The sequence below is a fragment of the Rhipicephalus microplus genome, chromosome 7 (assembly GCF_043290135.1).
Source record: "Rhipicephalus microplus isolate Deutch F79 chromosome 7, USDA_Rmic, whole genome shotgun sequence".
NCBI classification, from domain to species: Eukaryota; Metazoa; Arthropoda; class Arachnida; order Ixodida; family Ixodidae; genus Rhipicephalus; species Rhipicephalus microplus.
The window spans coordinates 7,101,636-7,129,235 of NC_134706.1; the positions used below are offsets into that span (position 1 = coordinate 7,101,636).

General features: G+C 42.7%; 2 protein-coding genes across 2 annotated transcripts; both read left to right on the top strand.

Moving 5' to 3' along the window:
- The first annotated feature begins 51 nt into the window (after positions 1–51).
- On the top strand, positions 52–3,194 carry LOC142767264 (uncharacterized). The gene is made up of 4 exons (XM_075868561.1): positions 52–703; positions 2,480–2,653; positions 2,709–2,801; positions 2,873–3,194. Exons 1-4 carry the CDS (start codon positions 420–422, stop codon positions 3,177–3,179), a joined length of 858 nt encoding a protein of 285 aa, XP_075724676.1. The 5' UTR covers positions 52–419; the 3' UTR covers positions 3,180–3,194.
- Positions 3,195–4,947: 1,753 nt separating this feature from the next.
- Positions 4,948–25,582, top strand: LOC142767265 (organic solute transporter subunit alpha). Its single transcript, XM_075868562.1, has 8 exons — positions 4,948–5,145; positions 5,875–5,984; positions 9,894–10,045; positions 11,439–11,512; positions 13,651–13,809; positions 15,352–15,463; positions 18,147–18,402; positions 20,978–25,582. Exons 2-8 carry the CDS (start codon positions 5,915–5,917, stop codon positions 21,214–21,216), a joined length of 1,062 nt encoding a protein of 353 aa, XP_075724677.1. The 5' UTR covers positions 4,948–5,145; positions 5,875–5,914; the 3' UTR covers positions 21,217–25,582.
- Positions 25,583–27,600: the final 2,018 nt, after the last annotated feature.

Below are 27,600 nucleotides of genomic sequence, written 5' to 3' on the forward strand. Positions count from 1 at the left end.
CGTTTTGGCTGCACCGGCTGAACCAGTTCAAAGGGTGCAGCACCTTCGTCCTCGTTTTGCCGGAGCAGCGCGCGCCCTCTGTCGCACCCTCTGCACTGGCTCCCTCGTTTTGTCTAGGTGTAAGCCTAGTTCCTGACGAGTTCTGTACCGGCGTGCACGCACTCCAAAGCAGGTGCAGAGTAGTGCAGCATGGCGGGCGTCCCCCCAAGGCCAGAGCAGACGACGTTGCAAATAGTTGTTCAGGGCGTTCAAAAGGAAGTTAAGGCACTTCACAATCCCGACGGGTCATTTATGACGGACGCCAACGGTTACGTCTATGAGGCATCAGGTAAGTCAGGCTGCATGCATTGCCAAAAAACGTGGTTAGCGGCCAGGAGTCGTAGTCGGTCAGCAAACAGCCTCGTAGCATTGCTTATGCTATGTCGGTATTTTTAATCTTGGTTTTCGCCCTTGCAGACGGCAAGCGCGTTACGTTGCGGTTCATGGCAGGGAATCGTGAAAATGACCCCCCTCCGGCACAACCGCCGACGCCTTCTCCTGCCTGCGACGGCGACGTTGACAGCGATGGGGCTTTAGCCGCATTTCCAGCAGCAGCCGCGTCGGCTGAAGATGTGGAAGAGCTTTGGAGCGCCCGAAAAACAAGGTTCTTCATCGCCAAATACTCGGAAATGAAGGACTTGGTGGGAAAAACCAGGGCACTTCGGTATGTCATCCTATGTCCAAAATTATTTGCAGCTTTTTATTATTCCGTTTCACTCTAGGCAAGCACCAACAAGATAAGGGCGCATGAAGTTCACAATGGCGATGGTTATTGTTGCCTACATTTTACTGCCAGCAATTTACATTTTACTGCCCCCCCCCACTGAAAAAAAATTTTGGCTATGCGCCTGACTGTGACATATACGTTTACATATACACACAAACAGTATGTATAGTCACGCACATATATACACAACGAAGGCATTCGTAATGTTTCATTAAGTCAAGTGATCTTCAAAAACAGCGACGGTGCTTTTGTGTTGGGCATTGCACAACCGCTGTCTTGCCGAAAAGGTGCAGCACCTCCAAGCTCAAGCCATGTTGCAAGTGTAGTGCTGCCTTGAGAATTTGCACTAGAGGGAATTGCATGTTGTTATTCTGAGGCACATCTCTAGCAAGTCTCGCCCTGCAGTCCTTGTGTCTTCACTGTCTGTCCGCATTTCTCTCGCACTGCCACTTTTCAAGATGGTGCAGCTCATTGTTAAAAGAGATATGCTTCTTGACACGTGCTACCCTATCTTTGAACCTAGACTGCGCCGTCGTGTCAGCAAACAAGGTTGCGCAGCTGCATGTTTTACAATGCAAAGACAGGTTAGAATATGGCTGTCTCCTTAGTGAAGCTTTATGATCCAAAAGAGTGATTTACACAATGTTCAACTTCTCCAACATAATGCTTCCCGCACAAAAAGAACGTTCGCAGTTATCAGAAGTGTGTGAATAGTGAATTTCGGAACCTAATCAAGTAAGAGTCAAATAGTAATGGCACCAAATAGAATACAAATAGTAATTGAATACTGTTTGAATAGTAAGTAGACCATTTTCAAAACAGCCTTAGAACAGAACATTTTATTTGAAACAAATAGTCACAAACTTTCGACAAAGGCCATTACAGTCAGTTTGAATCTACTCAAAATACCACAATTACGAAAACTAAGGTAATCTCGTATGCAGCAGGAACTAGAATATTCGTAACATTTTGTAATTGTAGGTTCAACTACGGCATTGACTAGCGTTATCAACGTGAGACTTTGTCACCTCACTTTAAATAAAATTGGGACACAAAAACAAAACAATTTACAACCAAACATTGCAGATACAACTAAATATGTAACGGAGCAGATCAACCCGTCATCACAACATGGCCTGCGCACTAAAAGCGGATAACAATGGGCGTTGAAATTTACATCTGCAAGAACAATTTACGCAAACGCAAAACTTGTATCTGTTGCTAGTCGTGAAGCTGCAAGCACTCGTAGTTCCCACCTTTGGTTATTACAAGACGAAGACAGGAGCTGATAAATGCGATACAGCTAAAGTGCAGTAAAAATTGAGCAAGAATGGAGCTTTCAGAAGCGCATTCATTCGACAATCAATATAGTGTAGGTAGTCTTGCAAAAGCTTGGGCTGCGTACAGGTCACATTAGGGATTGAAAGAATGACTTGTAGCTGTTTCGTTGTTTTGGGGTTCTCCCGCCAGTGCCGATTATTAAAAGAATATTTGTTACTTAGAATATGTGCAATTCGATTCGACTTAGGAACCGAATACAGTGCTGTTTGATTCATTATCCAAAATTTTCGAATAATCGAACATCCCTAGCAATTATCCCTGAAAGCTACACATATGAAGTACTAAGGAAAGGTTCATGTGCTACTGCAAGACTTGGGTCACGTTACGTCGCTTCCTTCTTTCCTACTAACTGTGCTTTGCTTTTTTGTTTAGCACAAGAAGGCTTCTGTGGAAGAAGTTGGCTGAGGCCATCAATACGGAGTTCTTGTGCAACGTGACTGCCACACAAGTGGAAAACAAATGGAAGTCGCTGGACAGAGCATATAAAAAGTCAAAAAAAGACAACAATTCTTCAGGTCACCACCGTGTGAACTGTGAATATGAAGAGTAAGTTACGATTGTGTCTTCATATCTTCAGTGATTCTCATAGTGTCTATTACAGAGAGCTGGCAGAAGTCTTGGAAAAAGAACATAGTGTAAATCCAAGGCTGCTCTTGGAGCCTGGAAAAACAATCCTGCCTAGTGCAAGTCCAGAGTAAGTAAAAATTACTTAATTTGTGCTGTAGCCTGGAAATGACATGGCACCTGTACAATTACTTTCAACAGCACCAGCATCACTGAAGCACCTCAAGATGCAGCAGTCCCAGTCGAGTGCAACACAGCATCCAAAGTTCGGAGCAGCACAACGCCAAAAAGGAAGCGCCAGAGTAGGTCCCAAGTCACGCCGCTCTTGGAGGCATTAGAAAAAATGCAAGCTTCGAGAGCTAAGCAAGAGGAGGCAGCAGTGAAACAACTGGAGGAAAGAAAAAAATGGGAAGAGGCAAAGGCAAAGCGGCATGATGAGCGCATGCAGCGATTCGATCGGTTGATCGACGTACTCTCAAATAAGGACGGGTTATTATATGGGCAATAAACTTTTATAACACTAGCAGTGTCTACTCCATCTAATTTGTTAAAAAAAAACATTGCTTCTAGACGCGGCACCCCACTTCGCAAAACATTTGCACACTGAATAAATCGCGAAGCAAAGATGAACTTCTAGCACTGTTCCTTTGCAATGAACTCTCGCAGAGACTGACTGTAGCCTGGCAGACTGCAATCAAAATCTCCTGCACTTTCATCATTGCCCACATCTTCTTCTTGGGGAAGCGTTGCAAGTTCCTCAAGGAAGTCCCTTTCATCGTTGCACATGTTGTGTAGCACACACGCAGCCATAACTATATAGCAGCACTGTTGCACACTTTTTGCATCAACAAGGTAGAGCCTCCTAAAACGCTGTTTAAGCAGGCCGAAGGTGTTCTCAATAAGCACTCGTTGTTGACTGTGTCGTTTATTGAAGCTCTTTTTCCACGTAGGAAAAGAACTTCCATTGTCCTTGAATGGGGTCATGAGCCATGGCATCAGTGGATATGCACTGTCACCCAGTATATAATTGTCTTCACATTCCTGAATTGCGCGTGCAAAGAAGGGGCTCTCCCTCAGGACACGGGCGTCGTGAACCGAACCTGGAAACCCAATAAACACGTTCAGCAACTTGTTCCTGTCGTCGCAGATTCCTTGCAGGATTATCGAAGGCCACTTTTTCCGGTTGAAGTAAGACTGCGTAGATTCGCTTGGAGTGAGTATCCCGATGTGTGATCCATCGATACAGCCGATGGTGTTTCTTGGGCCCTTGCCTTTACTTTTGGCGAGGAAGCCGTTCTTTATGCGGGTCACTTCCGCGCTACTAGGCCAGCAAATTATCTCATCGCTAATAGCGTGTAAGAAGTGAACGACCCGTGTCACACAAACATGAACAGACGACTCGGTAACATCGAATTTGTCGCCTATGGCGTACATAGATATTTGTGAGCCTAGGTACACAAGCGCTATGAGGCATGTTTTTTCGGCACTGATTTGTTGGCGGCCTTGCACTGCCCTTGGGTAGAAGGCTGAAGTCTTGAACTTGGCACTGAAACTATCAAAAGTCTCCCTGGACAGCCTGAAGAGGCGCTTGAATTCATACTCATGGTACCTGCCGATAATGCTTTCGTACCCGGGTACACGGTTGGCATCGTCGCGCACCAACGCGCACGCGACCAAGATGCACGCATCGTCGTACTCATCGTCGCAGTCACTGCAAACGGCACCGCTGACGGAATCGTCGTCGCTGCTCGAGTCCAGCAATTCCATCGCAGTCACAAGAAGTGCCATCACGGCCGTGTATTGATCGGACAAGGCGGCGGAGGCGGCTATTTTAGGCTTACACTACAAGGTGTTCTCCGGCCTGCACTCACGTCAACTCACGCCTTCGTTTTGGCTGTAGCCGTCGCGCGCTAGTGTCGGCTAGTGCCGAGGCGTGGTTGAGGCTGCACCTGCACTTGCTCGACCGGCGCTGCACGCTCACTGCACCGCTTGGCACCGCTTTTTCTGCACCTGCACTTTTCTGAACTAGTGCAAGCCAAATCGAAGATTCCTATATATTCTCAAATCTCGGGCAGTGGGGCACAGCCGTCGTGCGCAATGCGAAGTTAGAGCATAGCTTCTTTCTCTATGGTTAGAGTCTACTAGAAGATCCTTCTAGTACACTCTAGCGAAGTACCATCCCACTAGGTGATCATGGGGTAATAATCATCGTCAAGAAGCGATGTCTATCATGATAAAAAGCAAGAAGCCGATCGCGAACTGGCGCCACCAAGTGAGGAAGCTGGGCGTTGTGGTAGCAGCAGCGGCCGGGAGGGCTGGGCTCGTCCGTCAGCTGTGCGGAGATCCGAATGTCGGCGCGTCAGCAGCGCGCTGCCGCTAAGCTCATGCTGCGGCCCTATACCACCACCACCACCACCGATAGTTGATGATGATCACGCCGCCCTACCCCCCGGCACTCACCCCGAGCAAAGCAGGTGACGCTGCGCTTTTCTACGCTCACAATCATCAACGAGCGGTGCCTCGCTCGCGTTGCTAATCCTCGCGATTTCGCTTCCTCGCGTTCGTTATCCCCTCCAATCGAGTTGAGTACATGTGTATCGGTTGTCTGACCGAAGAGTCCAGTTATTCAATGAAGCGCGTGAGGAGACCGCCCGATAGAGGTGTTTTATTGGCGTTTCCCGCGGAGCCAATGCATAGGTGCATTTTCGGGTAGACGTAACACACCGTCTCGATGGTCCTGCGGCGAGCGATTTATTGGCGCGTGGAGGGCAGGAAAAAGCGGATAATGAAAAAAAAAAGCGGGCCGCACTTGTGTGTGCGCTGAAGTAGCGGTGGTCCAATCGTCGGACGTTTTTGCCATTAGACCAACGGAACGTTATGTAAAAAACATCTCGATCGGCGGCTCTGTGTCGTTTTGTAACGTGCGCAGGCCAAATCTGGATCGCTTGTTTGGCGTGCGCTCGTTCGTATAGTTGTGGACAGCCGTTTTATTATTTTACGCTTCGTGCCCTACCTTTACCTCGCTTTTAGGTGAAACGAAACTGAATCTTTTAAAGGCGAAAAGTAACGCGCAACCGCTGTTGTAAAAGACTCTTCACTGCGTTTGCTTCGTGCAGTGCGGCGAAGCGCACTTTGGCCGCGTCGTTATAAATTTATCGGCAACTTCTATACCTCGCCTCTTTCTATTTCTTGTCTCGTTACAGCATCAAATTGTTGTGATGTCTTGGCACAATTCAGCGAACAATGAAAACATTGAATTGCTCAGAGCTTCTGGAAAAAGGTTATACACCAACACCATCGGAAGCATACGCAGGTAAGCTTGAAAGTTTCATGTTTAAAAAATATATATATAGTTGTCACAGTTCGCGCTTTGTACCTCTTACGAATATTTACCTAGCGTTTTAAGATACCGTCGCTCCCTGCTATTAACTAATAATTGTATTCAATTGGCACGCAAACAGCGCGCGCAGGAGAACAAACCTGTTGTTTCGATATCGCATTTTTGAACACAACCCGGTCAGTTGTTCTAATTCTGAGTTTGAAATGTGCGCTCTTTTTTGTTGTTGTGCCTCTGACGTTCGTTAGGCTATAGCTGGAGGAACATGCCTACTTACTGCACGTAATTAAGTGATTGAACAGTTTTCCAATCGTCACCAAATTCACATCGACTGATGACAGCCGTTCACAAGGTGCGCTCACACATAAACAATATAAATTTTTTCTGAAAAAAAAAGGAAAATTTACACATATCTATATATCTTGTATGAGGCACACTAAGCCCTCCCTCCCCTTCGCCCCCCCCCTCTTGAGATCAAGGAGGTGGCACCCCGAAAAAAATTCCCTGCTACGCCCCCAGATATGTCTTGTTCCGGTTAATAAATTTATCCTTACAGCATAATTTATGAGTGTTTAACCAACTCATTCATGTATGGTAATGGAAAAAAAAAGCTGTGCATTATATTCTTTACAATATCAAATTGGAAGTACATATAATCGCAGTATGTCTGACTGTTAATAATGTGCAATTAACAAAACTCCCTCAATTATTGCACCATAGTAATTTTTCTGTAATATTTAATTTATCTATGGCATTCAGTATAACACACAAGCAGAAATATGATGTTCACATCAAATTATACATTATCACTTCTGCATTTGGGTTTTATAGAGTTTAAGGCAATAAGGTTTGTTTCACAAAATTATTAAGGTAAAGCTAAATATTGCAATATTAAGAAATGTGTCCCTGCCTGTGCTATAAAAAACCACAAGCTTTCTTGCTCTATCTTTTTTTCTGGCCTGGTTTCTAAAGTTTCTGCCGAAGCTTTTAAATTTTTTTCTTTTACCTATATGGGTAGATTTAAGTATTGTGGAAATTTAACAGATAATGCCAGGACCATGAGTGGACTTGCGTATATAACTATTTTGACGAAAGTTGAAGGAAAATGTTAAAAAAAAACTGGCTTGCTGTTTCATATTTCACTGATATATATATATATATATATATATATATATATAACTTCTTTTGGTGGTTTTGTCAAGTAAATTGGGAAGCTCCCAAAGAAAAAGATTGAGGAAGCTCTGTAATTAAAAGCAAGAAAATTCTGGTGGTGTACATAAAATCGCCTACAAGGGCGAACCTCATGCATAAAAATATCGCAGCACCAATCCAGGACCGTCGTTTCTTGTGCCCGAGCTGGAGAACATGTTGCCTCCACTATGCATGGGCAACTATTCCGGCTAATTTCATTAAATGTCCATGGACACAAACGTGTGTGGAGTTCCCTTCAGGAGGGAGTGAAGGTCTGTCACAGCGCCCCTCGCTCCGAATGATGTCAATGTATTGGGCCGACTTTACGCCCCCCTTTCTGACTTGGAGGGGTGGCTGCCCCCCTCCCTTCTGCCCCCTGTGCACACGCCTATGTCCACAGAGAATGTTGCTAGCGTAACATACATAAAGGAGCGCTGTGACAGTTTTTAACCAGCATTTTGCGGCACTGGTGTGTGTGTACAGTGTTCAATGCTTTGACGAATGCAACAAGAATTATTGAAATTGGCGCACAGTAACGGTAGTTATCGATATTCAAACTTTAAAAGCCCCAGTATACGACGAGAAAAAACATTCTATTTTGCATCTTGCTCTCCCACTAACATTGAAGGCCAGTTCCAATCAGCGTGCACCTTTTACAAAGACACACTGAACGACTTGCCTCATTGTTACAGTTGTGCAGTGCATCTAGCCCCGCTTTGGAGGAGTTTTCAAATGTTCATATTTAAAGAAGGAAGTTTTACATTTTAGCAAGTATAAAGGAGTGCTTTTGTATTCTTTAGTGCTTATTAGTGTGGCATAGCTGGGACCTTATGAATATTACATGCGACCTGTCACGTGAAACCATCAATATGCCAAACCAATCATCGCTCCCACGTGATAAAACGTCGCTTACAATCACAAAAATAGCCAATTTATGTTACTGTAGTCCAAAAATAACGTGGTCTTTCGAATGAAATAAAATTATAACAGCTCTTGTTTTTCATGTTGCCACTTGCACAACGATACTGGTGCATTCCACAGTTCCAGAAGAAGCAATGAAAACTACACGCTTAATTTGTGCCACAGGGCTCCTTTAACTGCGGCCTCGTAGTTTCGTGGTTTCAATGAAACAACATGTGCACCGAATGGGCGAACATGGGTTACTTGTAGCTTTATTAATTTAGCGTAATGCACAAGGACAGGTGACAACACAGGTGGGCACGAACTTTAGACCTTGTTGGTGATGTTTAAACATACATATATGGAGAGTCGATAGAAAGCAAGCATTTATGAAAGAAAAGTTCTTTTTTTTTGTTTCACAAGCTACACACAGTACACGAATCTATGCCTACATACAACATGTGAAGGAGATAATAGGTACACTGCAGCTCATAATAACTAAACTACAGCCCGATTTGCCTTTAGCGATTACGACTTCACTTCCAGTGCCACTGCACTTAAGAGCAGCTGGTGGTAATTATTATACACATTGAGGTTAGAAATGGTTCTCAAAATTTTTTTCTGGTATGGTTGAAAGAGATACGTAAACTTCCTTTTACCCCTTGTTTCATATCTCATGGAAATACCCATTGATTAAAAATAACGGAAAATATTTACAGAATAATTGTATTAAAGCCCTCATTTTTTTCCACTAATAACAGATAACCCCACGGAATCAGCTACGGCAGCAAATTGCTTGTTGCTGCACTGAAGCATTGTCCAGAGCATTGATGTTGGATGTGTAATGACATGAACTCCCTTTTTTTTTATAGTTCTGTTGTGTTAATTTTATTTGCTCAATTATTTATTTGTACAAGCATATGTAACTTTCTGTATTGCCACAGCAATATATTGCCTTCAGGCACTGCAGGTACTTGAAGTAAATAAATAAATAAATTTGTTCCAAATCTGCATGTTACATCGCAAATGTAGTCGAAAGACGATAGTCTTGCGTCTGGAGAGAGTTAACAAAACGTTTATTTGATGTTCTGTGCAAGAAAATCGGTAAATGGTATCCTGGAGGCGCTGCTTAGAGTGCCTCGAGCGTGTAGCGGAGACGAACGGGCGCATTGAGGTACATTAGACACAAGCGCCATCTGGCAGTTATCTTCGAAAACGAAGGCGTGATGCCCGCAGAGAAAGATGCGCGCCAGTCTCGGAGGTGATAAGGTGTAGAACACAAAGCGACGAGCAGGTGCCACCACCGTGACGTCGTAGCAAAGCGTTGGAAGCACCTTTTTGAGCATCGCGTTGCACTGTCAGCGCAGCGCGATAAACGCTACATTCCTTAGAGTTACTTGTGTGTGCTTCTTCTATTATAAAGGCAGACATACAAAACTTTGAAGTGTTGTTATGGCGCCTCAGATATGCACAATAATTGCTTTTTGATTGACAATCGCACAACTATGAACGCTAAGCCTTGAGCAATATTGGTGGGTGCTGCGAATGGATTTTTTCGTTTGGTACAGTTCGAGGTATCGTTAGGGCAGACAAACAGACAAATGTACAGATAGACAGACCAAAATTTTTTCGTTGAAAGTCTATCGTCTTTAAAAAACATCGTCACTCACTTTGCTTTAAGCCTAAGTACTGTTGGATAAGAAAAAGCAACAGAGATGTATAGAGCCAGCAGTTCATCGCATAACACACACCTGATGCAACGTGAGGAAGCGCAATGTCCTTCTCCAATTGCAGTGCTGGGCAACTGGGCGCTGTTCCTGGCGGCTGTGGAGAGTCTAATGGTGGTGACGACAGTGGCAGTGTTCGTTCACGAATGCCACTACCTCAGTGCCTGCTGGCCCCGCAGGACACTACTCTACAGCTCCCTGGCTCTTGCTGTGTTTCCTGTATGTGTGTTTACCACCTGCACTGTGCTTTCGTTGTACTGTCGAACCTTCCTGAAAACAGAGAGCTTTAGTTTGTGAGTAAACTTCATGCCTAGCTAAAAGTTCAATGAAAGCTTATCTAGGCTGCCATCCTGGACACTCAAATTGCACCATATTTTCGAATGCTGTAAAAGCTGCATTTCAAGCCTTTAACAGGCTGCAGGGATTCCAGTGCCACTGCACTTAGGAATTTTTCAATGAAAAAATTGGGTCCAAATGGCTGGCCCTGGTGGCAGATTAAAAACTCTATACCTGTGACCTTGCATGTGTTTAAAGTTTGAACACCTTGTAGAATACCTCGAGTGAAGAGGGAGAATGTGAAGACAACTTAGCTCTCACAACTTTGTTTCCACCAACTGTTTGCACTACAGAGGGTGCAGTGTCATGTAAACCTCCAGAAACATTAAGGCAAACATTACTATGTTGATTCATGTAGTAAACCATGATGTTCATATTGTTGTTGCACATGGATGTGTATTTTTGAAGTCTGCCTATGCTCTATCTAGCTGGCACTTTGTAAAGAAAATAAACTGAAGTCATAATTAAACTTGCTTGTACTTTTTTGTGAGTGTTATGATATTAAAGACTGGTACAGGCATACCAATCACAAAAGTGATTGGCCATCTTTGCTGAAACATAACTGACTTTACTTCAATGTGCAGCACAGCAGTCATATATTTTTGCAGGTGATAGGTACTATCAGTGGGGCATCACTTTTTAAATGAAGACAATCAGAAGCATTGTGCAGTGACATTGCTAGTCTGTAATGTTTATATACAAACTGTTCTAAAAATGATGTTTTTGAAGTTATGTCTTAATATAAATATTGTGGGCATGCATTAATCTAGCGGTGTCTGAATTCTATGGCTTTATGTTAAACAATACACTCAAAAGTCAATATACTGTCACAGATCAGGTGTGGCAAGAATGGTCACAGGGATGATTGTCAAGTTAATAATAAGTATGAGGCGTGATTGGCATGTCCATTTACAAGAACCGGAAGTGTGATCTTGTATGTGTTCTATTGTAGAACGTTGGTCCACACTGCACACAGTTGGTTAAGGCTTGCGTGACCATTACAAACTTGGGACGTGCAGCTGAGCCTGAACCAATCACATGCGCTAAGAACGAACACTCTAGTATGTAAAGATCATAAGGTCTCCCAGGGCATACACTCGGCAACTCACAAATGGCGCGGTTGTTCACTTTCTCCCAAACTTCCTGCTCTTGTGTTGCTTGCTGTGCTAAACGTGATGTGCAAATAATTTCGTCATTGCTAACATCTCTCTTTTTGTCTCTCTCTGTCCCCTCTACCCTCCCATTCTGCTTCTCTGTGGCATTCACCTTTATGAAGGTAACTTCGGTCTGTGCCTTAGTGGCCACCGTGTTCCCACGGGTTCACGATGCCACTTCTTCTATTATCATGCTGTGAGTGAGCGCATATGCACAGTCGTATGCAGTCTGGCTGCTGCACTTGTGCTCTGGTCGACAAGCACTAAAATGTGTACTCTTGTGTGCCCTCATGTATACATTGTGTGGGAGTGTACACGGGTGCACGCATATGTAGTTTTCGCATGCACTTTTATGCACTCGCAGGTTTTATAAGCATTACAATTATATAATTCGAGTAATCATTAAAGTACACTATTTGAGTAATGATAATTAGCCAAACAGTATACAACTTATGAGAGGTAATGCAGAGATTTAGTGGAATAATACAAAAAAATTTTATGATACATATCATTGAGAAAACTTTGCAATGTCACGATGAATCTGTGTAGTTTCAAACTTTTTCCTCTTTTTTATAAGGTCAGTGTGTGTAAAGACCATGGCTTTCCTAACTAGGTTATGTAAAGAGTTAATGGCAGTGCACGTAGCACACAGACACCTGAGCATTGGCATGTGACAATAGTAAGCTAATGTTTCTAGTTTTCTCAAGTAGTGAATCGTTAATGCGAACTTCCACTAAGGTTTTCCTTAGTTTTATTTAGATGAACACAGACCGTGCCTGTGTTAGATTTGTTTTAGTTAACCTCCTGTTCCTTAGCTGTAACTTCTCAAGACTTTCTTGGCATGGTGGGTTCCCAACTCAAGTCCATTTTCAATAATTCTTGTTTCCTCTGGTTATTGCTTGCTTCATTTTCTGATTCATAATTAATAATTCACAGTGCACCAAGAAACTTCTACAAATTTCATGGTTTGACATTTTACTACTTCATGCTTCAGTTATTATGCTATCATGACATGGGGGATGTGCTGATGTACCGAACTTATTGTAGCGCTAGCATTGTTTTTTTTTATTATTGTTGCTTGTATATGTATACTAAAAAAAAAATCTCATCTGTGCAGTTCCCTTCATTATCAAGTGACATATTGCACAATAGCAGAAAAGGAGGAATACACAAAATCTATCAACGAATGTTAAGTGAAAGGTGGCACCACTCTATCAATGGTTGAAGCATGCGGGCACACATGCAGTGTAATGTCTTAAGCGACGTTAGGCTCACAAAAATCGTTTAGGCTTAGGCAAAATGATCAAACATTCATATATTACATGTTGCTGCTTCTATTGATGTGCCATCTATTGACCATTAAACACACTTATTCTTTATCTCTGTGTGCTTTGCGTAACATTAGTCAGGTCTTTTTGCAAATCAACTGCCCTTTCTACGCTTGCATATTTTTTCAAACTCATCTTCAGCCAATGAAACCCTGTAATTGTATGGGCTATCAACATGGCTGTGCTGATTTTCAACATGGCTGTGCTGAACCGAGTCCAATGGGGTCAGCACACTACCACAAGATTTGACTAAACATCACCAACAAATAAGCGCGTGCACGAATCCAGATGACTTGCAGTTACATTCTTCAGCACTGATTGGAACTTACGTTGCATACCGCTATAGACGCTGCTTACAGTAGCTCTTCCACAAAGCCTCTGTATTTATTCCAACTGCATTACTCTCCCTTTCTTTGCGTGTGAAATTCTGCTTACGTACACTCCTCACTGTTTATATGTGCAGCCCAATGTAGAAGTAATTGCAGCGGAACTACGGAAGCAATAAACAATGTCAAGCTATGGAAGCAATGCTTATATCTTCCGTAGTTACGCTGTAACCACTTCTAGGTTGCACTGTTCGTAATACAGTAATGTCCTACCAAATTGCCCATAATTTCATGCTTCATATCCTCCCTGTCTGTTGCTTTGGCCGGTGAATAACCCCAACCCCTCACATATGTACAGCATGTATACATTAATAACCATTAGCAGTTGTCAATTAATGTTTCCTAGCCACTGCCTAGAACATTGCCTCTGATAAAACATAGTCCAGGAGAAAGAAAGGAAACAGAAAGGGAGAAGGCAAGGAGGGTAACCGGAAAGACTTAAGGTTGGCTACGCTACAGTGGTGGATCAGGAAAATAAACTGTTTACAAAACATTGGTTGATGATTGATTAGCCATATATGGATGTGGTGCAATAAAATAAGCACGAAAAATGCACAATGGGAGAGAAGATGCCATTGAAATCTTTCACTGCTGGGCATGTCTGCCATGTTCCTGCGCAGGTATCTTCCATTTTCGCTGGTGATGTACTTTGAGCTGATCAGCTGCTATGCGGGGGGCTCGGAGCAGCTTGTCCAGCGGCTCATCAACGAGCAGATGCCACTGCGGGGTCCCCCCGTTTGCTGCGTGCTGTGGTGCTGCCCGACGCCTTCGTTCTCCAAGTGAGACCCCACTTGTACTACACCTCACCATAGGGCCGCATCCAACGTTAACGCACAGGAAACAGCAAAGTTTAGTGGTGTTACAATCGTGACGACAATAATAGTCGTTGGGGTTTCAGACCACCTGGGGATCTGTTACGTACCACGAAATCCAAGTGCGCAAGCCTCTAGCACTTCACTTCCATCGAAATGCTGCTGTTGTAGCAAGGTATCGATCTCACAACCTACAGTCAAGCACCATACCCACTAGACCTGCACAGCAGGTTTGTGACAGCCATTTATAATAGTACAGTCATCGTAGCATATATTTAATTGTTTCTTCTACGACCTTGATTGCAAAAAAGGCCAAATTTTTCATGGTGAGATATGGGAGATTTTTCACCTTTGGGCACATCCCAGTTTCCATTCCTTAAAGGTACAAAGTTACATTCCATTCATAAGAGGTGTGGTCAGAAATTTTTTTTCAGGGCATGAGAAGGAGAGAGAGGGGATGACAAACCCTTTATGCATGTTCATGTGTGCTCACTTATGAAATGTAAAATTTCAAAGGAGGGTTGAGTGGGAGGGCAGACTTGCAACCTATTGACTATGCTGTAGTTTTCCCACAAGGTAAAATTTTCAAGCTAAGATAAAATTTTCAAGCTAAGAGAAAAGGCAAATATGAGAATGCATTACGGATACAATACGAAAACAGCAGTAAGAGACATCTCAAATTCTCTCCCATTCAGTACACTGCTTTGACATAGTGGAGATGCTGGAAAATCATGCAAGCACCGGAAAAAGTGATCATTTAGTGAAGCAATGAAAGAGGCCAGTCGGTGCATGTTTGTGAGTGCACGTGCTTCTGCACCTATTATTCCTTTTCTTGTAACTTTTTTTTCACTGTTTACTCAGTACAATGCATTCTTTAATTGGTTTTCACTAAATATTACTCTTGTTAATTGTGTCAAAATTGTTTTCATAAAACCATTCTTAAAGTTATGCAGTATTTAAGTGGACCCTGAGTTGGTTTTGACAATGGACCTTTTTGACAATAGTACAGCGCTCCTAGCAGCAAGAGCTCAAAGCTAATTTTATGGCTTTTTGGTCACACAGAGTGCAGACAAAGCAACTGTGCAAACTGTAGCAGAATGCATCCAGAACGCAATTGCACACAGTAGTTACATACATTGAAAATCAGAGGGTATAAAAATAAAATGAAGTACTAGGCTCATAAAGATATTATTTCATCATCAAAAGTTGATAAAAGCATAATGATAATGAAGAACATTTAATTAAGAAATGCGTAATACACTGAAGCCTTATTATAACAATGTTACACCTTGCAACAAAATACGTTTGCTATATCTGAAAATTTGTTATAAATGTGAATTCCTGACACTATATTTATTGCAAGGCTATTCTTAATTCACTTTGTTATAACCGATATTCCGTTATATCTGGGTTTGTTATGTCGAGGTCTGAGTGTAGTACAACTTGTTGTAATTGAATGAAAAAGCGAACTCTTCACAGACTGTGAGGTTCCTCACGTTGCCCTTGCAGGCGAAGGTATGCTGTCCTGCGGGTGGTTGTGTACCAGCTGTTCTTCATCCCCCTGATTCTGGTCACCATCATCTTTGTATGCACGCTCACTGGCATCCACGAAGGGGACAAGGTGCGTGAACACTGTTGGCATCTAGAAGGAACCCGACTCGTTAGAGGAGCACTGGTAGAGAAATGTCATATGCCTCGCTATTTGTGTTACTAATATTAGGTACCCAACGGCCCACTTGTCGTGGCTGCAAACCCTGTTTGCTTGATTGTGAGAGCGTTGATTATTTGGAGATGTTTTTATAGCAATGTAGCTGGTTATTGGTTGTTCACACTCAAAGCAGATTTATGTCGATGCTGTGAGGTGCCCTATTTTGCGTGCAGTTTTGCAGCGCACACTTCAAAAATGATTTTAAATATGTTCTCGGCTTTAGTAGTTAATATTTTGTCGGTGATGTGTGTGTGTGTCCACTTGTTATCTCACCTTCAAAACTTCTTTTGTCTGTACTTCTTCTAAACAACTGATATGCTCCTGCAATGCTTTAACACGGTGCACCATTTTTTGCACAGCTCCTAGATTTTGGCATCGCCCTGTATAAGTGAAAAGCTTATACTATGTGTTCATCCCTGGGAACTTTTTGCATTTGTGGCATAGTGGTCAGCGCATCCGGAACCTTTGCACAACAGTCGCAGACTGGGAGGTTCAACTTCTCTGCCGAGTAACTCAGTGAAAGTCTTCTTCTGTATTTATTTCTGTGCTACTTGTGTGCCCTTCTGTTGGTGGTGCAAGAAGTGTGTGTCAGTCCCTGGTGGAGCTCGGCCTACAACACTTTCTTGTTAAGATTCATCATCATCATCATCATCAGCCTGACTACGTCCACTGCAGGACAAAGGCCTCTCCCATGTTCCGCCAGTTAACCCGGTCCTGTGCCTGCTGCTGCCAATTTATACCCGCAAACTTCTTAATCTCATCTGCCCACCTAACCTTCTGTCTCCCCCTCACTCGCTTGCCTTCTCTGGGAATCCAGTCAGTTACCCTTAACGACCAGCGGTTATCCTGTCTACGCGCTACATGCCCGGCCCATGTCCATTTCTTCTTCTTGATTTCAGCTATGATATCCTTAACCCCCGTTTGTTCCCTAATCCACTCTGCTCTCTTCTTGTCTCTTAAGGTTACACCTACCATTTTTCTTTCCATTGCTCGCTGCGTCGTCCTCAATTTAAACTGAACCTTCTTTGTAAGTCTCCAGGTTTCTGCTCCGTAGCTAAGTACCGGCAAGATACAGCTGTTATATACCTTCCTCTTGAGGGATAGTGGCAATCTACCTGTCATAATTTGAGAGTGCTTGCCAAATGTGCTCCACCCCATTCTTATTCTTCTAGTCACTTCAATCTCGTGGTTCGGCTCTGCAGTTATTACCTGCCCTAAGTAGACATAGTCTTTTACAACTTGAAGTGCACTATTACCTATCTCGAAGCGCTGCTCTTTTCCGAGGTTGTTGTACATTACTTTCGTTTTCTGCAGATTCATTTTAAGACCCACCTTTCTGCTCTCCTTGTCTAACTCCGTAATCATGAGTTGCAATTCGTCCCCTGAGTTAGCGCAGGTTACTAAGGTACTCTCCATTAACTCTTATCCCTAACTGTTCCCATTCTAGGCTTCTAAAAACCTCCTGTAAGCACGCGGTAAATAGCATTGGGGAGATTGTGTCCCCCTGCCTTACACCCTTCTTGATTGGTATTCTGTTGCTTTCTTTATGAAGCACTATGGTAGCAGTTGATCCCCTGTAGATTTCTTCCAGGATGTTTATATATGCTTTATCGACGCCCTGATTCCGCAGTGTCTGCATGACGGCTGATATTTCTACTGAATCAAACGCCTTCTCGTAATCTATGAAGGCTATGTATAGTGGTTGGTTATACTCTGAGCATTTCTCTATTACCTGATTGATAGTATGAATGTGGTCGATTGTTGAGTAGCCTGTTCGAAATCCTGCTTGTTCCTTTGGTTGATTGAACTCTAATGTTTTCTTTACTCTGTTAGCAATTACCTTTGTAAATAGCTTGTATACTACAGAGAGCAAGCTAATCGGCCTGTAATTCTTCAAGTCCTTGTCATCTCCTTTCTTATGTATCAAGATGATGTTAGCGTTCTTCCAAGACTCTGGTACTCTTCCCGTCAGGAGACACTTCGTAAACTTCGTGTTACGATTACTTCGTGTTACGAGACACTTCGTGTTAAGATTACAATAATGAAAATAAACAGACAGTGAAGCCAAGGAAGGTCTAGGGCATGTTATTTGAAGTTTTTCTCAACTCTATTTTAGTAGACGAAAAGACAACTTGGCACCAGAAGGAACCGAACCTGCAACCTTTCTATGCTCAACGTAATGGTAAAGCATCGGCACATTGCACGAAGGCTGCAGGTTTGGGCCCTGCCAGCAGCAAGTTGTCTTTTCATCCACTTTAACTTTTGTGCATCTTCATCATAATTACTAAAAGGCAGTTAAAAGACTGCAAATAACATCACCCCTTGCCTTCGTTTCTGTTGGTTTTCATTGATGTTGTGTCTAACAAAAAGAAAAAAAGCTCTTCAATATGCCCTTTCTTTCTTAATAAATTGTTACAACAACTTTATTGAATCATGAAATGAACCCTCTTTTGTTTTGAAGACAGGCTTTTTCAGTCTAAAGTGACTTTAAGTGTTCTACTTAGTGCACCTTTGACGCGCCTTTTGCGCTGTGCTAGCAGGATGAGGAGTCGCACCAAACCACCTGAGGCAGTCTGGAGTGGCGTTGTCGTTGCAGATGGAGGCGACCAATGCGTCCCCCTACCTGATGCTCCTCCAGGCGGGCTCCTTTCTTCTGGGCACGTATGGCTTTGTCATCTTTGTCAAGCTGGCCTCACGGCCCCTGCCCCCACAGCTGCTGCTGCGGCGCAAGTTCACCGTGCTGCATCTGCACTTCACCCTCACCCGGCTGCAGCTGGTCGCGTTCAAGGCGGCCGGGCTGACTGGCCACCTGCCCTGCGTCCCGCCTCTGGCCTCGATGGTCACTGGAGTCTGTGAGTGCCCTCACGCACACCTCAATAGAAGTGCTATGCCACAGAGAAAAAGAAAAGCTCACGGCTTTTCTGTGTGTCCCAAGTGACAGGCACTGTTGCTTAGGCACTCCTCTGTTAGCATTCAAAATTTTAAAAAAATATAAATGAAGCAGCAAAATTTCCACAATTACTATACTAATTCAAAATTTGAGTGCAGCTCTAGGCTTGTTTTCTAGATTACCAGACAATATAAATACCAACGGGATGAATTGCGAGTGCTTCAGCGCAGGTTCTATGCTCCTTAATTTACCAAAAAAAAACACAATACGAGTGATTGTCAAGTAATAATTGCTCATCTATTTCTTAAATACTCCATGAACATTGCTTTATCTATTCCTAAAAACAGATTTGTATTTGCATACATTACTAAATAAAGTTAAAGCACTAATTTATTGACAATGCAGAGTATAGCCCATAGTTGTTTGCAGTTCTCATTTTTGTCTTCTCCTAAGATGTCTTTTCATTAAGTAGAGCTGAAAAAATTTGTAATTTGTGTGATTTTTTTTCATACTGTATTTGTTTGTTTTAATTATTTTACACTTTTATTCGATCCTGTTGTAATATAAATACATATGTGCTATAGATGTGTTTTTTCTGCTGATAACATTGATAGGGAGCCTTTAAGAAATTTTTTGGGGTCTCGGAAGTGTGTTTTTTGTAATCATACACATGTCGTATGAGGTGAACTTACCAACTTTCAAACTTAGTTGCTGCGTTGTGAGAGGTAGACACAATCAACCACAGATGTACGTTAGCGCTGGTAGTATGCATTCCTTGTTGAAAGGTTTCAATGTGCATGCTGGCTCAGCAGAGAAAATGTTCCGTTGAGATGTGCGGAGAGCTGGGCCATCTAATGGCATTGAAATAAACCAATATTTTATGCCATGTGACTGCATTTCGCAGTCTGATTGGCAAAAATGGCATGCGAGGAGTTCCTCTTCACTTTTTCGTCTTCTGCTTTGATTGTTCGCTCGCCTATGCCAAGGGACAATGAAGGACAAAGCTTGTCAAAGCTCAAAACAGTAACAGGCACTTAAGGGCTGTGCTATAAAAATTCCTGCTGGGATGTCAGTCAGCACATGAACATTATTTCACTCAAATTCATTTAAACAAAATCATTAGCAACACTAGCGAACATTAGCCACCATTAAAGGGGCCATACAACTTGCGATTCGCCGACAACATTGTATTGATGAGTATAACTCAGGGTACGAATTACAACTCATGGTTAATGGACTGGAAACGAAAAGCAGAAGAGTAGGTCTGAAAATTAAGAGGCATAAAACTACAGTAATGTGCAACAGTCTCGGCAGAGAACAGCGCTTTGCGATAGGTAGCGAGACACTGTGAGTTGCGAAGAAATGCTGTTACTACTCAGGACATGTAACAGCGGAGCCGGACCACGAGATTGAAGTAACTAGAACAATAAGAATGGGGTGGAGCACATGTGGCAAGTATTCTAAAATCATGACTGGTAGATTGCCACTATTCCTCAAGAGGGAGGTGTACAACGGCTGCATCATACCGGTACTTACCCATGGAGCCGAAACCTGGAGGCTTATAAAGAGGGTCCAATTTAAATTGAGGACAATGCAGTGAGTGATGGAAAGGAAAATGATAGGTGTAACCTTAGAAACAAGAAGAGAGCAAAGTGGGTCAGGGAACAAACCAAAGTTAAGGATATCATAGCTGAAATCAAGAAGAAAAAAATAGACATGGACCGGGCAGGATATCCAGTGGTAGCACATAGGCAGGATATTCACTGGTCATTAAGGGTAACTGACTGAATTCCAAGAGAAGGCAAACGTGTGAGGGGGAGACAGAAAGTTAGGTGGGCCGATGAGATTAAGAAGTTTGCCAATACAGTGTGGTAGCAGGCACAGAACCGGTTGGATTGGCAGAACATGGGAGAGGCCTTTGTTCGCTGTCATGAAAGGGGCCATGACATGGTCACCAAAAAATTAGTGGTATTCAGTGAAAAAATAGCAGTAAAGGGTCTGTTGTGCCTATACATATCTAAAAAATGGACTGTAAAAGAATATTGCAGGGCTTGAAAAGCCCTATTTATCACTGCCTATAAACCCTGCCCACTGCGGGTGCCCGCCATTTTGTCATGGTATGTGTGATGCCATGTGCTGTACAAAGAAGAGCCATTGTCTTCTATTCAAGTTTCAGCCATTGCAAGTCATACAGTTTAAATGCCAAGCTGAAAAAATGCGAAATATAGTTCTTTTGTACCCACAGCTGAGTACAGAGCAAAATCGTGCGCCAGAATGTAGACGCTCACACAGCAAGCAGCATGTTACGTCACGGCTTGCGAGTACACCAGTGTTGCCTGATTCTCAGACCACGTGCATATTTATAAATATATTCAATTATAAATCAAGTACTGCACCAAATTCCCTAGAACTCTGCCAGGTTGTTGGTGAATGCACAAGCATTAATACACATATAATACAGATTATGATCCAAACTTAGGTGCCATAGCCCTTTTTAACAAATACCTCTGATGGACGTTTGTCCTTTCTACGTGCAGACCTGAGCAGTGCTATGCTGATGGGCCAAGGGTTCATGGTGTCCACCGTGTCCCGCTACTTCTTCCTGCACCCGCAGCCCAACTCGACTTTGCCGCTGCACTCACCAGTGCCGACGGCAGCACACGTCAACAGCCATCAGAGATCGTCCACTGTCTCTCTGCCTCGCCCGCAGGCCAATGCGCACCAGGCCAGTGCACAGCAAGCCAGCAGCCGATATCTGGCGGCATTCGCCTACTGACTCAAAGGCTGGATTCTAACCGATGCATGTCAGCATGGCCGATCGATTGCCAAGGTGGGGGGGGCAATGGTGGTGCGCTGTGCAAGGTTGCAATGTCAAAGTTCATGCATGGCTGTGCCATCTCGCGAGCAACAGCAGCAGTTCGTCATCTCCAGCAAGAAAAGCTATCCTGCCTGCAAACTAAAAAAAGGAACGTGCTTAAGCCTACTTCCTTTATCCGTGACTAGTTGTGTGCAAATGCACTTGAATTTCGTTGAAGTTGGAGCCGGCCAACTCTGTCATTCCTATTGCTGGCCTGAATGACAGCACTGCAATGATGATGACATGTTAACGAGTTATACTTTGTTACAGCTTCATGATATACTTCTACCTTTCTATTACTTTTTACTCTGTTTTACAAAGAAATATTTACACATGGTGGCATTGTAAAGCTAGATTATTTACAGTATCTTGTGTATGTAGTGTTGCATTTGAAACCATTCAGAATAGAAAGTATGTGGTTTGCAGTAGTTGAGGTGTAGGTGCTCTGAATGTCGATTTAGTCATGTTATGAGATTTCAGAGCAACTACACTGGTCTCGTCTTATTTAAGGTGCTAACAACTGTTTATTTAAAAGTGACTGAATAGTATTACGAACGAGTTTTGTGGATGTGACTATTATTACAGCACTATTTGCTTGGATGTAATGCTGGAATAATCGCAATTATTTCCTTTCTAAAACTTGCCTGATCATACATATGGACTTGTGCTAAGTATTTTGTTCCTAATTATACCTGAAAAAAAAAAAAAAAGTGAAATCTCACCTTAAACATTAAGCGATGTTGCAACCATTCCATATGCAAAACTTTGACGGCAGTAGGATAAAGACAATTGCTAGGCTGCAATACTTACAACTCGAGCTAAGCGTAGGCAGTATAGACGAACTGATCACAGGAATTCACTTGATGACGATCCGTGACATTGCTGCAGATTCGCCGGGTGCTGTGGCTGATTTATCACATTGCAAAACAGTGTAGCTGCAACATTACATCTCTTGCAGCTCGTGAGAGATGTCGTTTATATTCATAGTCAGGTTACATCCGTGAGAGTATTTCAAGTTATCAGATGGAGTGTAATCTGTAATCTTGGGAAGTATTCTCAGGCAATTACCAGTGGAGATACATTCACCTGTGTGCGAGTTCACAAAGCTCGTGCCATATGTTTAGACTTGTTAGGTGAGCCACAGTGGTCTGGAACTTTGGCAACTGTGCTACGACAGCATGCGAGAAACTTCATCGCCGTTAGATGCCGGTATGTGCAACACTAATATTATGAGGAATCACTCAAAGTGAATGTATCGCTGAAAGTTATCGACCCAAACTACGGCCCCTGTTCTTAGCGTCTCCTTTTAAAAAGTTTGCTGAGGAACGTTAATGAAACAGTCTTAAGAGACTCAGTAAATAAGTGTTTGGAAACCACGCTAAGTCAATGAAAAACATACTGAAACTACTTGTGGTGCCTATATATTATGCTGAAATGATCCCGCTGATAGAGCACTGTGCGCCATGTCTAAATAGAGATGTGGATTCAAAGGCTTCCAATTAATAACTACCTTTGCAGAAACGTTCACTCTTGGGACCTTTCTTGGACAAATAAATTCTGAACGTGAAATTAAAATGCAGAATAGGCCTCGTGAGTGACAACTTGAAGAGCCTATGCAGCAACTTTCTTGAGTGTAAACGACACTGGCTTTTTTTTCACAGAAATCTGGGTGGGGTACGATTTTATATGCTTGGTTGAACAGTGAGAACACTAATCTGCAATATTTAATTGTAAACAAACTGCAAATCTGATTGTAAACACAGCAGTAACTAGCCCATCCTCGTTAAGATTTTACAAATAAGAATAAAAATGTAGGCCGTTGTGATGCACTGCAGTGCCATAGGCAGATGAATGATTGATTAGTTCAGTGATGTAGAACTCTGAGGTCATCATGAAAGCATCCTAAAGTTCGTTTCTTAAGTCTTGTCTTCTTCAAGATTCTCCGACTATGGAATTTTTTTAGTAGCACTGTTGTACCTGGTCGTCATCTCAAGTTTTTAGTAGCTTTAAAGTTTTGAAGATCTTCATTGCAATGCCAGCAGTACTATATATATATATATATATATATATATCATCGAGAACAAAAAAAAACTGCTTTGCTTTTATAATACACATTAGTTGCAGTCATTAAACTGCTGAGAAGCACAAGTTTCTCAACCACTACGCTAAAAACAAAATTCTGAGTCAAAACTTGTTATGTGAAGCTCTGTCTAAAGGCTGTTACAAACAAGCTCTGAAAGACGGCTGGGGTGCTGCTGACAAAGTGATGTAGCGAGGCATGAAGTATTAATGAATGATATTGCCTGCTGCAGCCTTTGGCACTTACATACAGCAGTCTAGTATTCAGAGACGGCCACTTGTAAGCGCAGGTCTAGCCACAGATGTGCAACTCCTCAATTGGCAGCGTTCGTGACTAAGGTCAGATGATGCGTACGATCCAACCCAAGTGAAGCACTTGTATTGCACTCGAGTTGGATTCACTGTCTGAGCAGAAGCGTCTGCTGTAGCTCTTAAAGGGGCTCCGCAACACCTTTAGGAGTTATCATAGAAAGATCTTGCTATAGATCGTTGCTTCAAAAGTATCTGATGCAAAAGTTTTTAAACCAGGCAAGCGCAGCTATCAGGCATAGCGAGCACTTTCTGTTTTCGTTTTCATGTGTATGCCACACAGGGCAATACACAAGGAAAATACGCAAGGGCAGTACGGTGAGCGGCTGCTGTAGTGCCCAAAAATTACATTGCCATATGCGCCATTGTTTCAAGAAATTCGCTCATCTTTTCTTTCTTCTGTGACAATATTGGCTGCTTACTTCTGGTTCAAACCTGTATGGCAGCACCTCATTGGAGGCCATGGTAGCCACACGAGGCGGTACGTGGCCTGTGAGGTCGTTCGTTGGTGTGGCATTCCCGAAATGAGTCAGTATCCATTACGCCCGCTTCCTTCCATTTGCTTCGTAGTTGGCAACGATGTTGCCCTGGAGAGAGAGCAAGCACTTTTCGGCTATTCTTGACACAAAATCGTATGCTGTGCAGCGATACTAGGCTCACATATTCACACATATGAACATTGGCCACAGAACGCCTGTGTTTTCTGGCTGCATTAAAGAAGTGTTGCAGAGCCCCCTTACAGAGTGCAAAAGTGTATCTGGCAAGTGCAGTGTACTGTGTTGCTGAGTGCACGAGTGCAATTTTACTCTCTGCAGTACCTTTTGCGATAACTAAGCAAGCGGTAGTTAAACATGTTATGTATGTATCCAACAAATTTCTCGTTGACACTGAGAGTTGCATCAGTTTTAGCTGCTTCAGAGCCCATTAACCATCGAGCACCGACAAATAGTTGAACAATCAGACACCCCGTGTAAGTGTAGATATCAAGGCAATCACCTCCTTCCTTCCTGGTAGTACAACGCTGGAAATGTTGCTTCATAGCTCATAATGTGCTTAAAAAACTATAGACGATTAAAGTACAATATAGGTGTTTTCTGAATAAAAAAAACTATCCTCTATAACTTTATGTGCTGAATACAGTTGATGGAGAATACTATATTCACATTGAATGACTTTTGCATATCTGCTAGTCTAAACAAGATATTTTTGTGGGTCAACAGGCCGTCTTGATATACAAACACACTGTTATCAGGACTCTCATGAAATTCTTCGCTTATCTGTGGTGTGCAAGAGAAAGGATATTGCAGAGTGAAAGCTAGGTCAGTCAGTCCCAAGCTGAAAATTTTCAATAGTGACACTTCATAACAATCGTAGGATTTCAACAACAGTCAAAAGAAAATTATTTGCGTCTATTTTTTTTTTTTCAAGCTGGGTTGGCAGTCAGTGTGACATCAACATGAGTAAATTAAAATGAACCACTAACACTAGAAAAACATTGTGTTGCAGTTTTAAGCATGTAAAATGCTATTCCATGAACAGCTATACTAGTGGCCATTGAAGATTTGCATAATGCGGAACATGAGTAAAGTAACCCATCTATTCTGTTTAACACATACACCTTCTATTTTTTCTGCCCACCTTACAGTGCACATTCAAAATCCTATAGCATACGAAGCGATAAGTGAGCAATAATAGTGAAGTACAATTGTAATTGTCAGAGATAGTGACATCTTTTGAAAGTTATATAGAAAGTTGTTGACAAAATAGTGTAAGTGAATAGCATTGGCTAGACTTAGGAGCTGCTTTTTCAGAAAACGATTCCACTGGTCACATTTATGTTCATCCTGTGGACTTCTGTTGCTGCTGAATAAAAAAAAAAAACTTTAGAAGCATGGAATTTAGCAGTTATGTCAGCTGCTTGCTGCACTGAGCGAAAAGTCAGATCTAAAAACACGTGTGAAGTGAATACAACGGGGCACCAGTGACGTTTGAAAGGAAACCGGCTCTTCGAGCACCGCTCGTTGAGTTGGACTTCAGGAAAACCTCTTCCCAGGCAAATTTTGCCCTCTGCTCACCGTCTTTCCTAGACCCTTTTTGTGGTCATTCCCAAAGTCTTTCTTGTTCAAAGTTTTCTGATGCATCTTTTCAGCCTCACGATGCACCGCCATCTGGTGACACGCGTTCTGTGGCCACGTTGATGTAACCAGGGTGAAACGGCAGAGTAGTGTCTTTTGTCACTGGATAAATGGTGTGTTCTGTGGCAGATGTGCTGAAACGAGCTTCCCCCCTTTCCGGAACGATGTACAGTCGTGCAAGAATGAAATGCAGACACGAAATGACAAAGCAGAATAGGTTTGGCCAGTGATGATTTGAAAGCACTATCTTAGACCATGCCACATGTAACACATTTCACATGATAGTGCTCCAGGCAATATTGACACCTTATACAAGTAACCCTCTATAGGCATTATGCATCACTCGATCACTCTACTGAGCGGCGTATATCTATAGATCACCTCATTGTAGAAGGTACTACATAGTTTGATGTGCTGTGCTCATTCAGTTGTGGTAAAAATATTGGCACATACTTTGAGCTGTTAATTAAGTTAATTTATGCAAAAATGAAGCATAGCTGACAGTATGCTTAAGGCAATCAGTGCGATTCTATTGTTAATATTAAATGAGGACTGAAAAAATGAAAGAAAATTTATATCGCATTACCTCGTCTCCCTAGAATAATGTTTCATAAAATAGACACATTTTACGGCAGTCCACTAAAATTTGTGCATGAGAGAGATAATTATGTTATAAGTGCCTGCCTGCTGGCCTGCATTGTTTGGTGTGCGGTGTGCAACTATTTTGTGGACTTATGTTACATTTACCCACTGTCTAGCGTGGGAAATTCGGTAGCAGAAAATAATTTTTTCTCAGTAGCACTTTGGACAAATGATTGATTGATTTGTGGGGTGTAACGTCCCAAAACCACCATATGATTATGAGAGACGCCATAGTGGAGGGCTCCGGAAATTTGGCCAACTGGGGTTCTTTAACGTGCACCCAAATCTGAGCACACGGGCCTACAACAATTCCGCCTCCATCGGAAATGCAGCCGCCACAACCGGGATTTGATCCCGCGACCTGCAGGTCAGCAACCGAGTACCTTAACAGCTAGACCACCGTGGCGGGGCCACTTTGGACAAAGGTGAACGGCTTTGCGTGCTGCACCTTTACTTGACTGTTTTTGTGCAGTGCTGGAAGCATAAGACATTTGCAGTTGAATGCATCCTTGCTTGTTTGCCGATTCGCATTTGAATAGGCCTGTAACCATTTGCATATACTGTAATTACGAAATCGACACTCCGAGAGAGAGCTCCTGTAAATCTGAACATGATACGATGCCAGCAAATATTCACTGCAGCGGTGCTTCCAGGAATTGTACTGCAAATTTCCAGCCTCTGACAGGTAACTTCTGATACTGGCGAACAGTAGAATGAATTAACAGTATCCAAACAAGGGAATTGCACTGCCTTGCATAGGAGCCTTGAAAACCTTGTTATAAAAACAAAAGCATGGGCACTTGTTCAGTTATATGAGGGTGGCTACTCATTTTTCCACTGCTCTCAAAACTGTGCTTCTTTGATGCTGCTATCATGAACTAACTAACCCTCAAGGCAAAAGTAGCACAAAGGTCAATCAACCAGCCCAGCTTTGTACGCTTTGCAAGTAGCTCTGTAACATGTGCTGTTCACTGTGTACATACACTGTGGCAGTTCAAATTTTGAGGGTAACTGTCCATATTAAATAAATCAGTGCAAATGACAGGACAAGAAGTGGACACCACAAACGCTTGCTCACAACTGGCAGTAAGTGTTCCTTCAGGTCACTTCTTTTTATGTTCTCTTTTTATGCATCTTA

Coding starts and splice junctions, on each gene's coding strand:
- LOC142767264 (XM_075868561.1), top strand. CDS start 420: ATGTCGGTATTTTTAATCTTGGTTTTCGCCCTTGCAGACGGCAAGCGC. Junction 704..2,479: donor GGAAAAACCAGGGCACTTCG/GTATGTCATCCT, acceptor TTTTTTGTTTAG/CACAAGAAGGCTTCTGTGGA. Junction 2,802..2,872: donor CTGCCTAGTGCAAGTCCAGA/GTAAGTAAAAAT, acceptor TACTTTCAACAG/CACCAGCATCACTGAAGCAC.
- LOC142767265 (XM_075868562.1), top strand. CDS start 5,915: ATGAAAACATTGAATTGCTCAGAGCTTCTGGAAAAAGGTTATACACCA. Junction 10,046..11,438: donor TGGCTCTTGCTGTGTTTCCT/GTATGTGTGTTT, acceptor ACCTTTATGAAG/GTAACTTCGGTCTGTGCCTT. Junction 11,513..13,650: donor ACTTCTTCTATTATCATGCT/GTGAGTGAGCGC, acceptor GTTCCTGCGCAG/GTATCTTCCATTTTCGCTGG.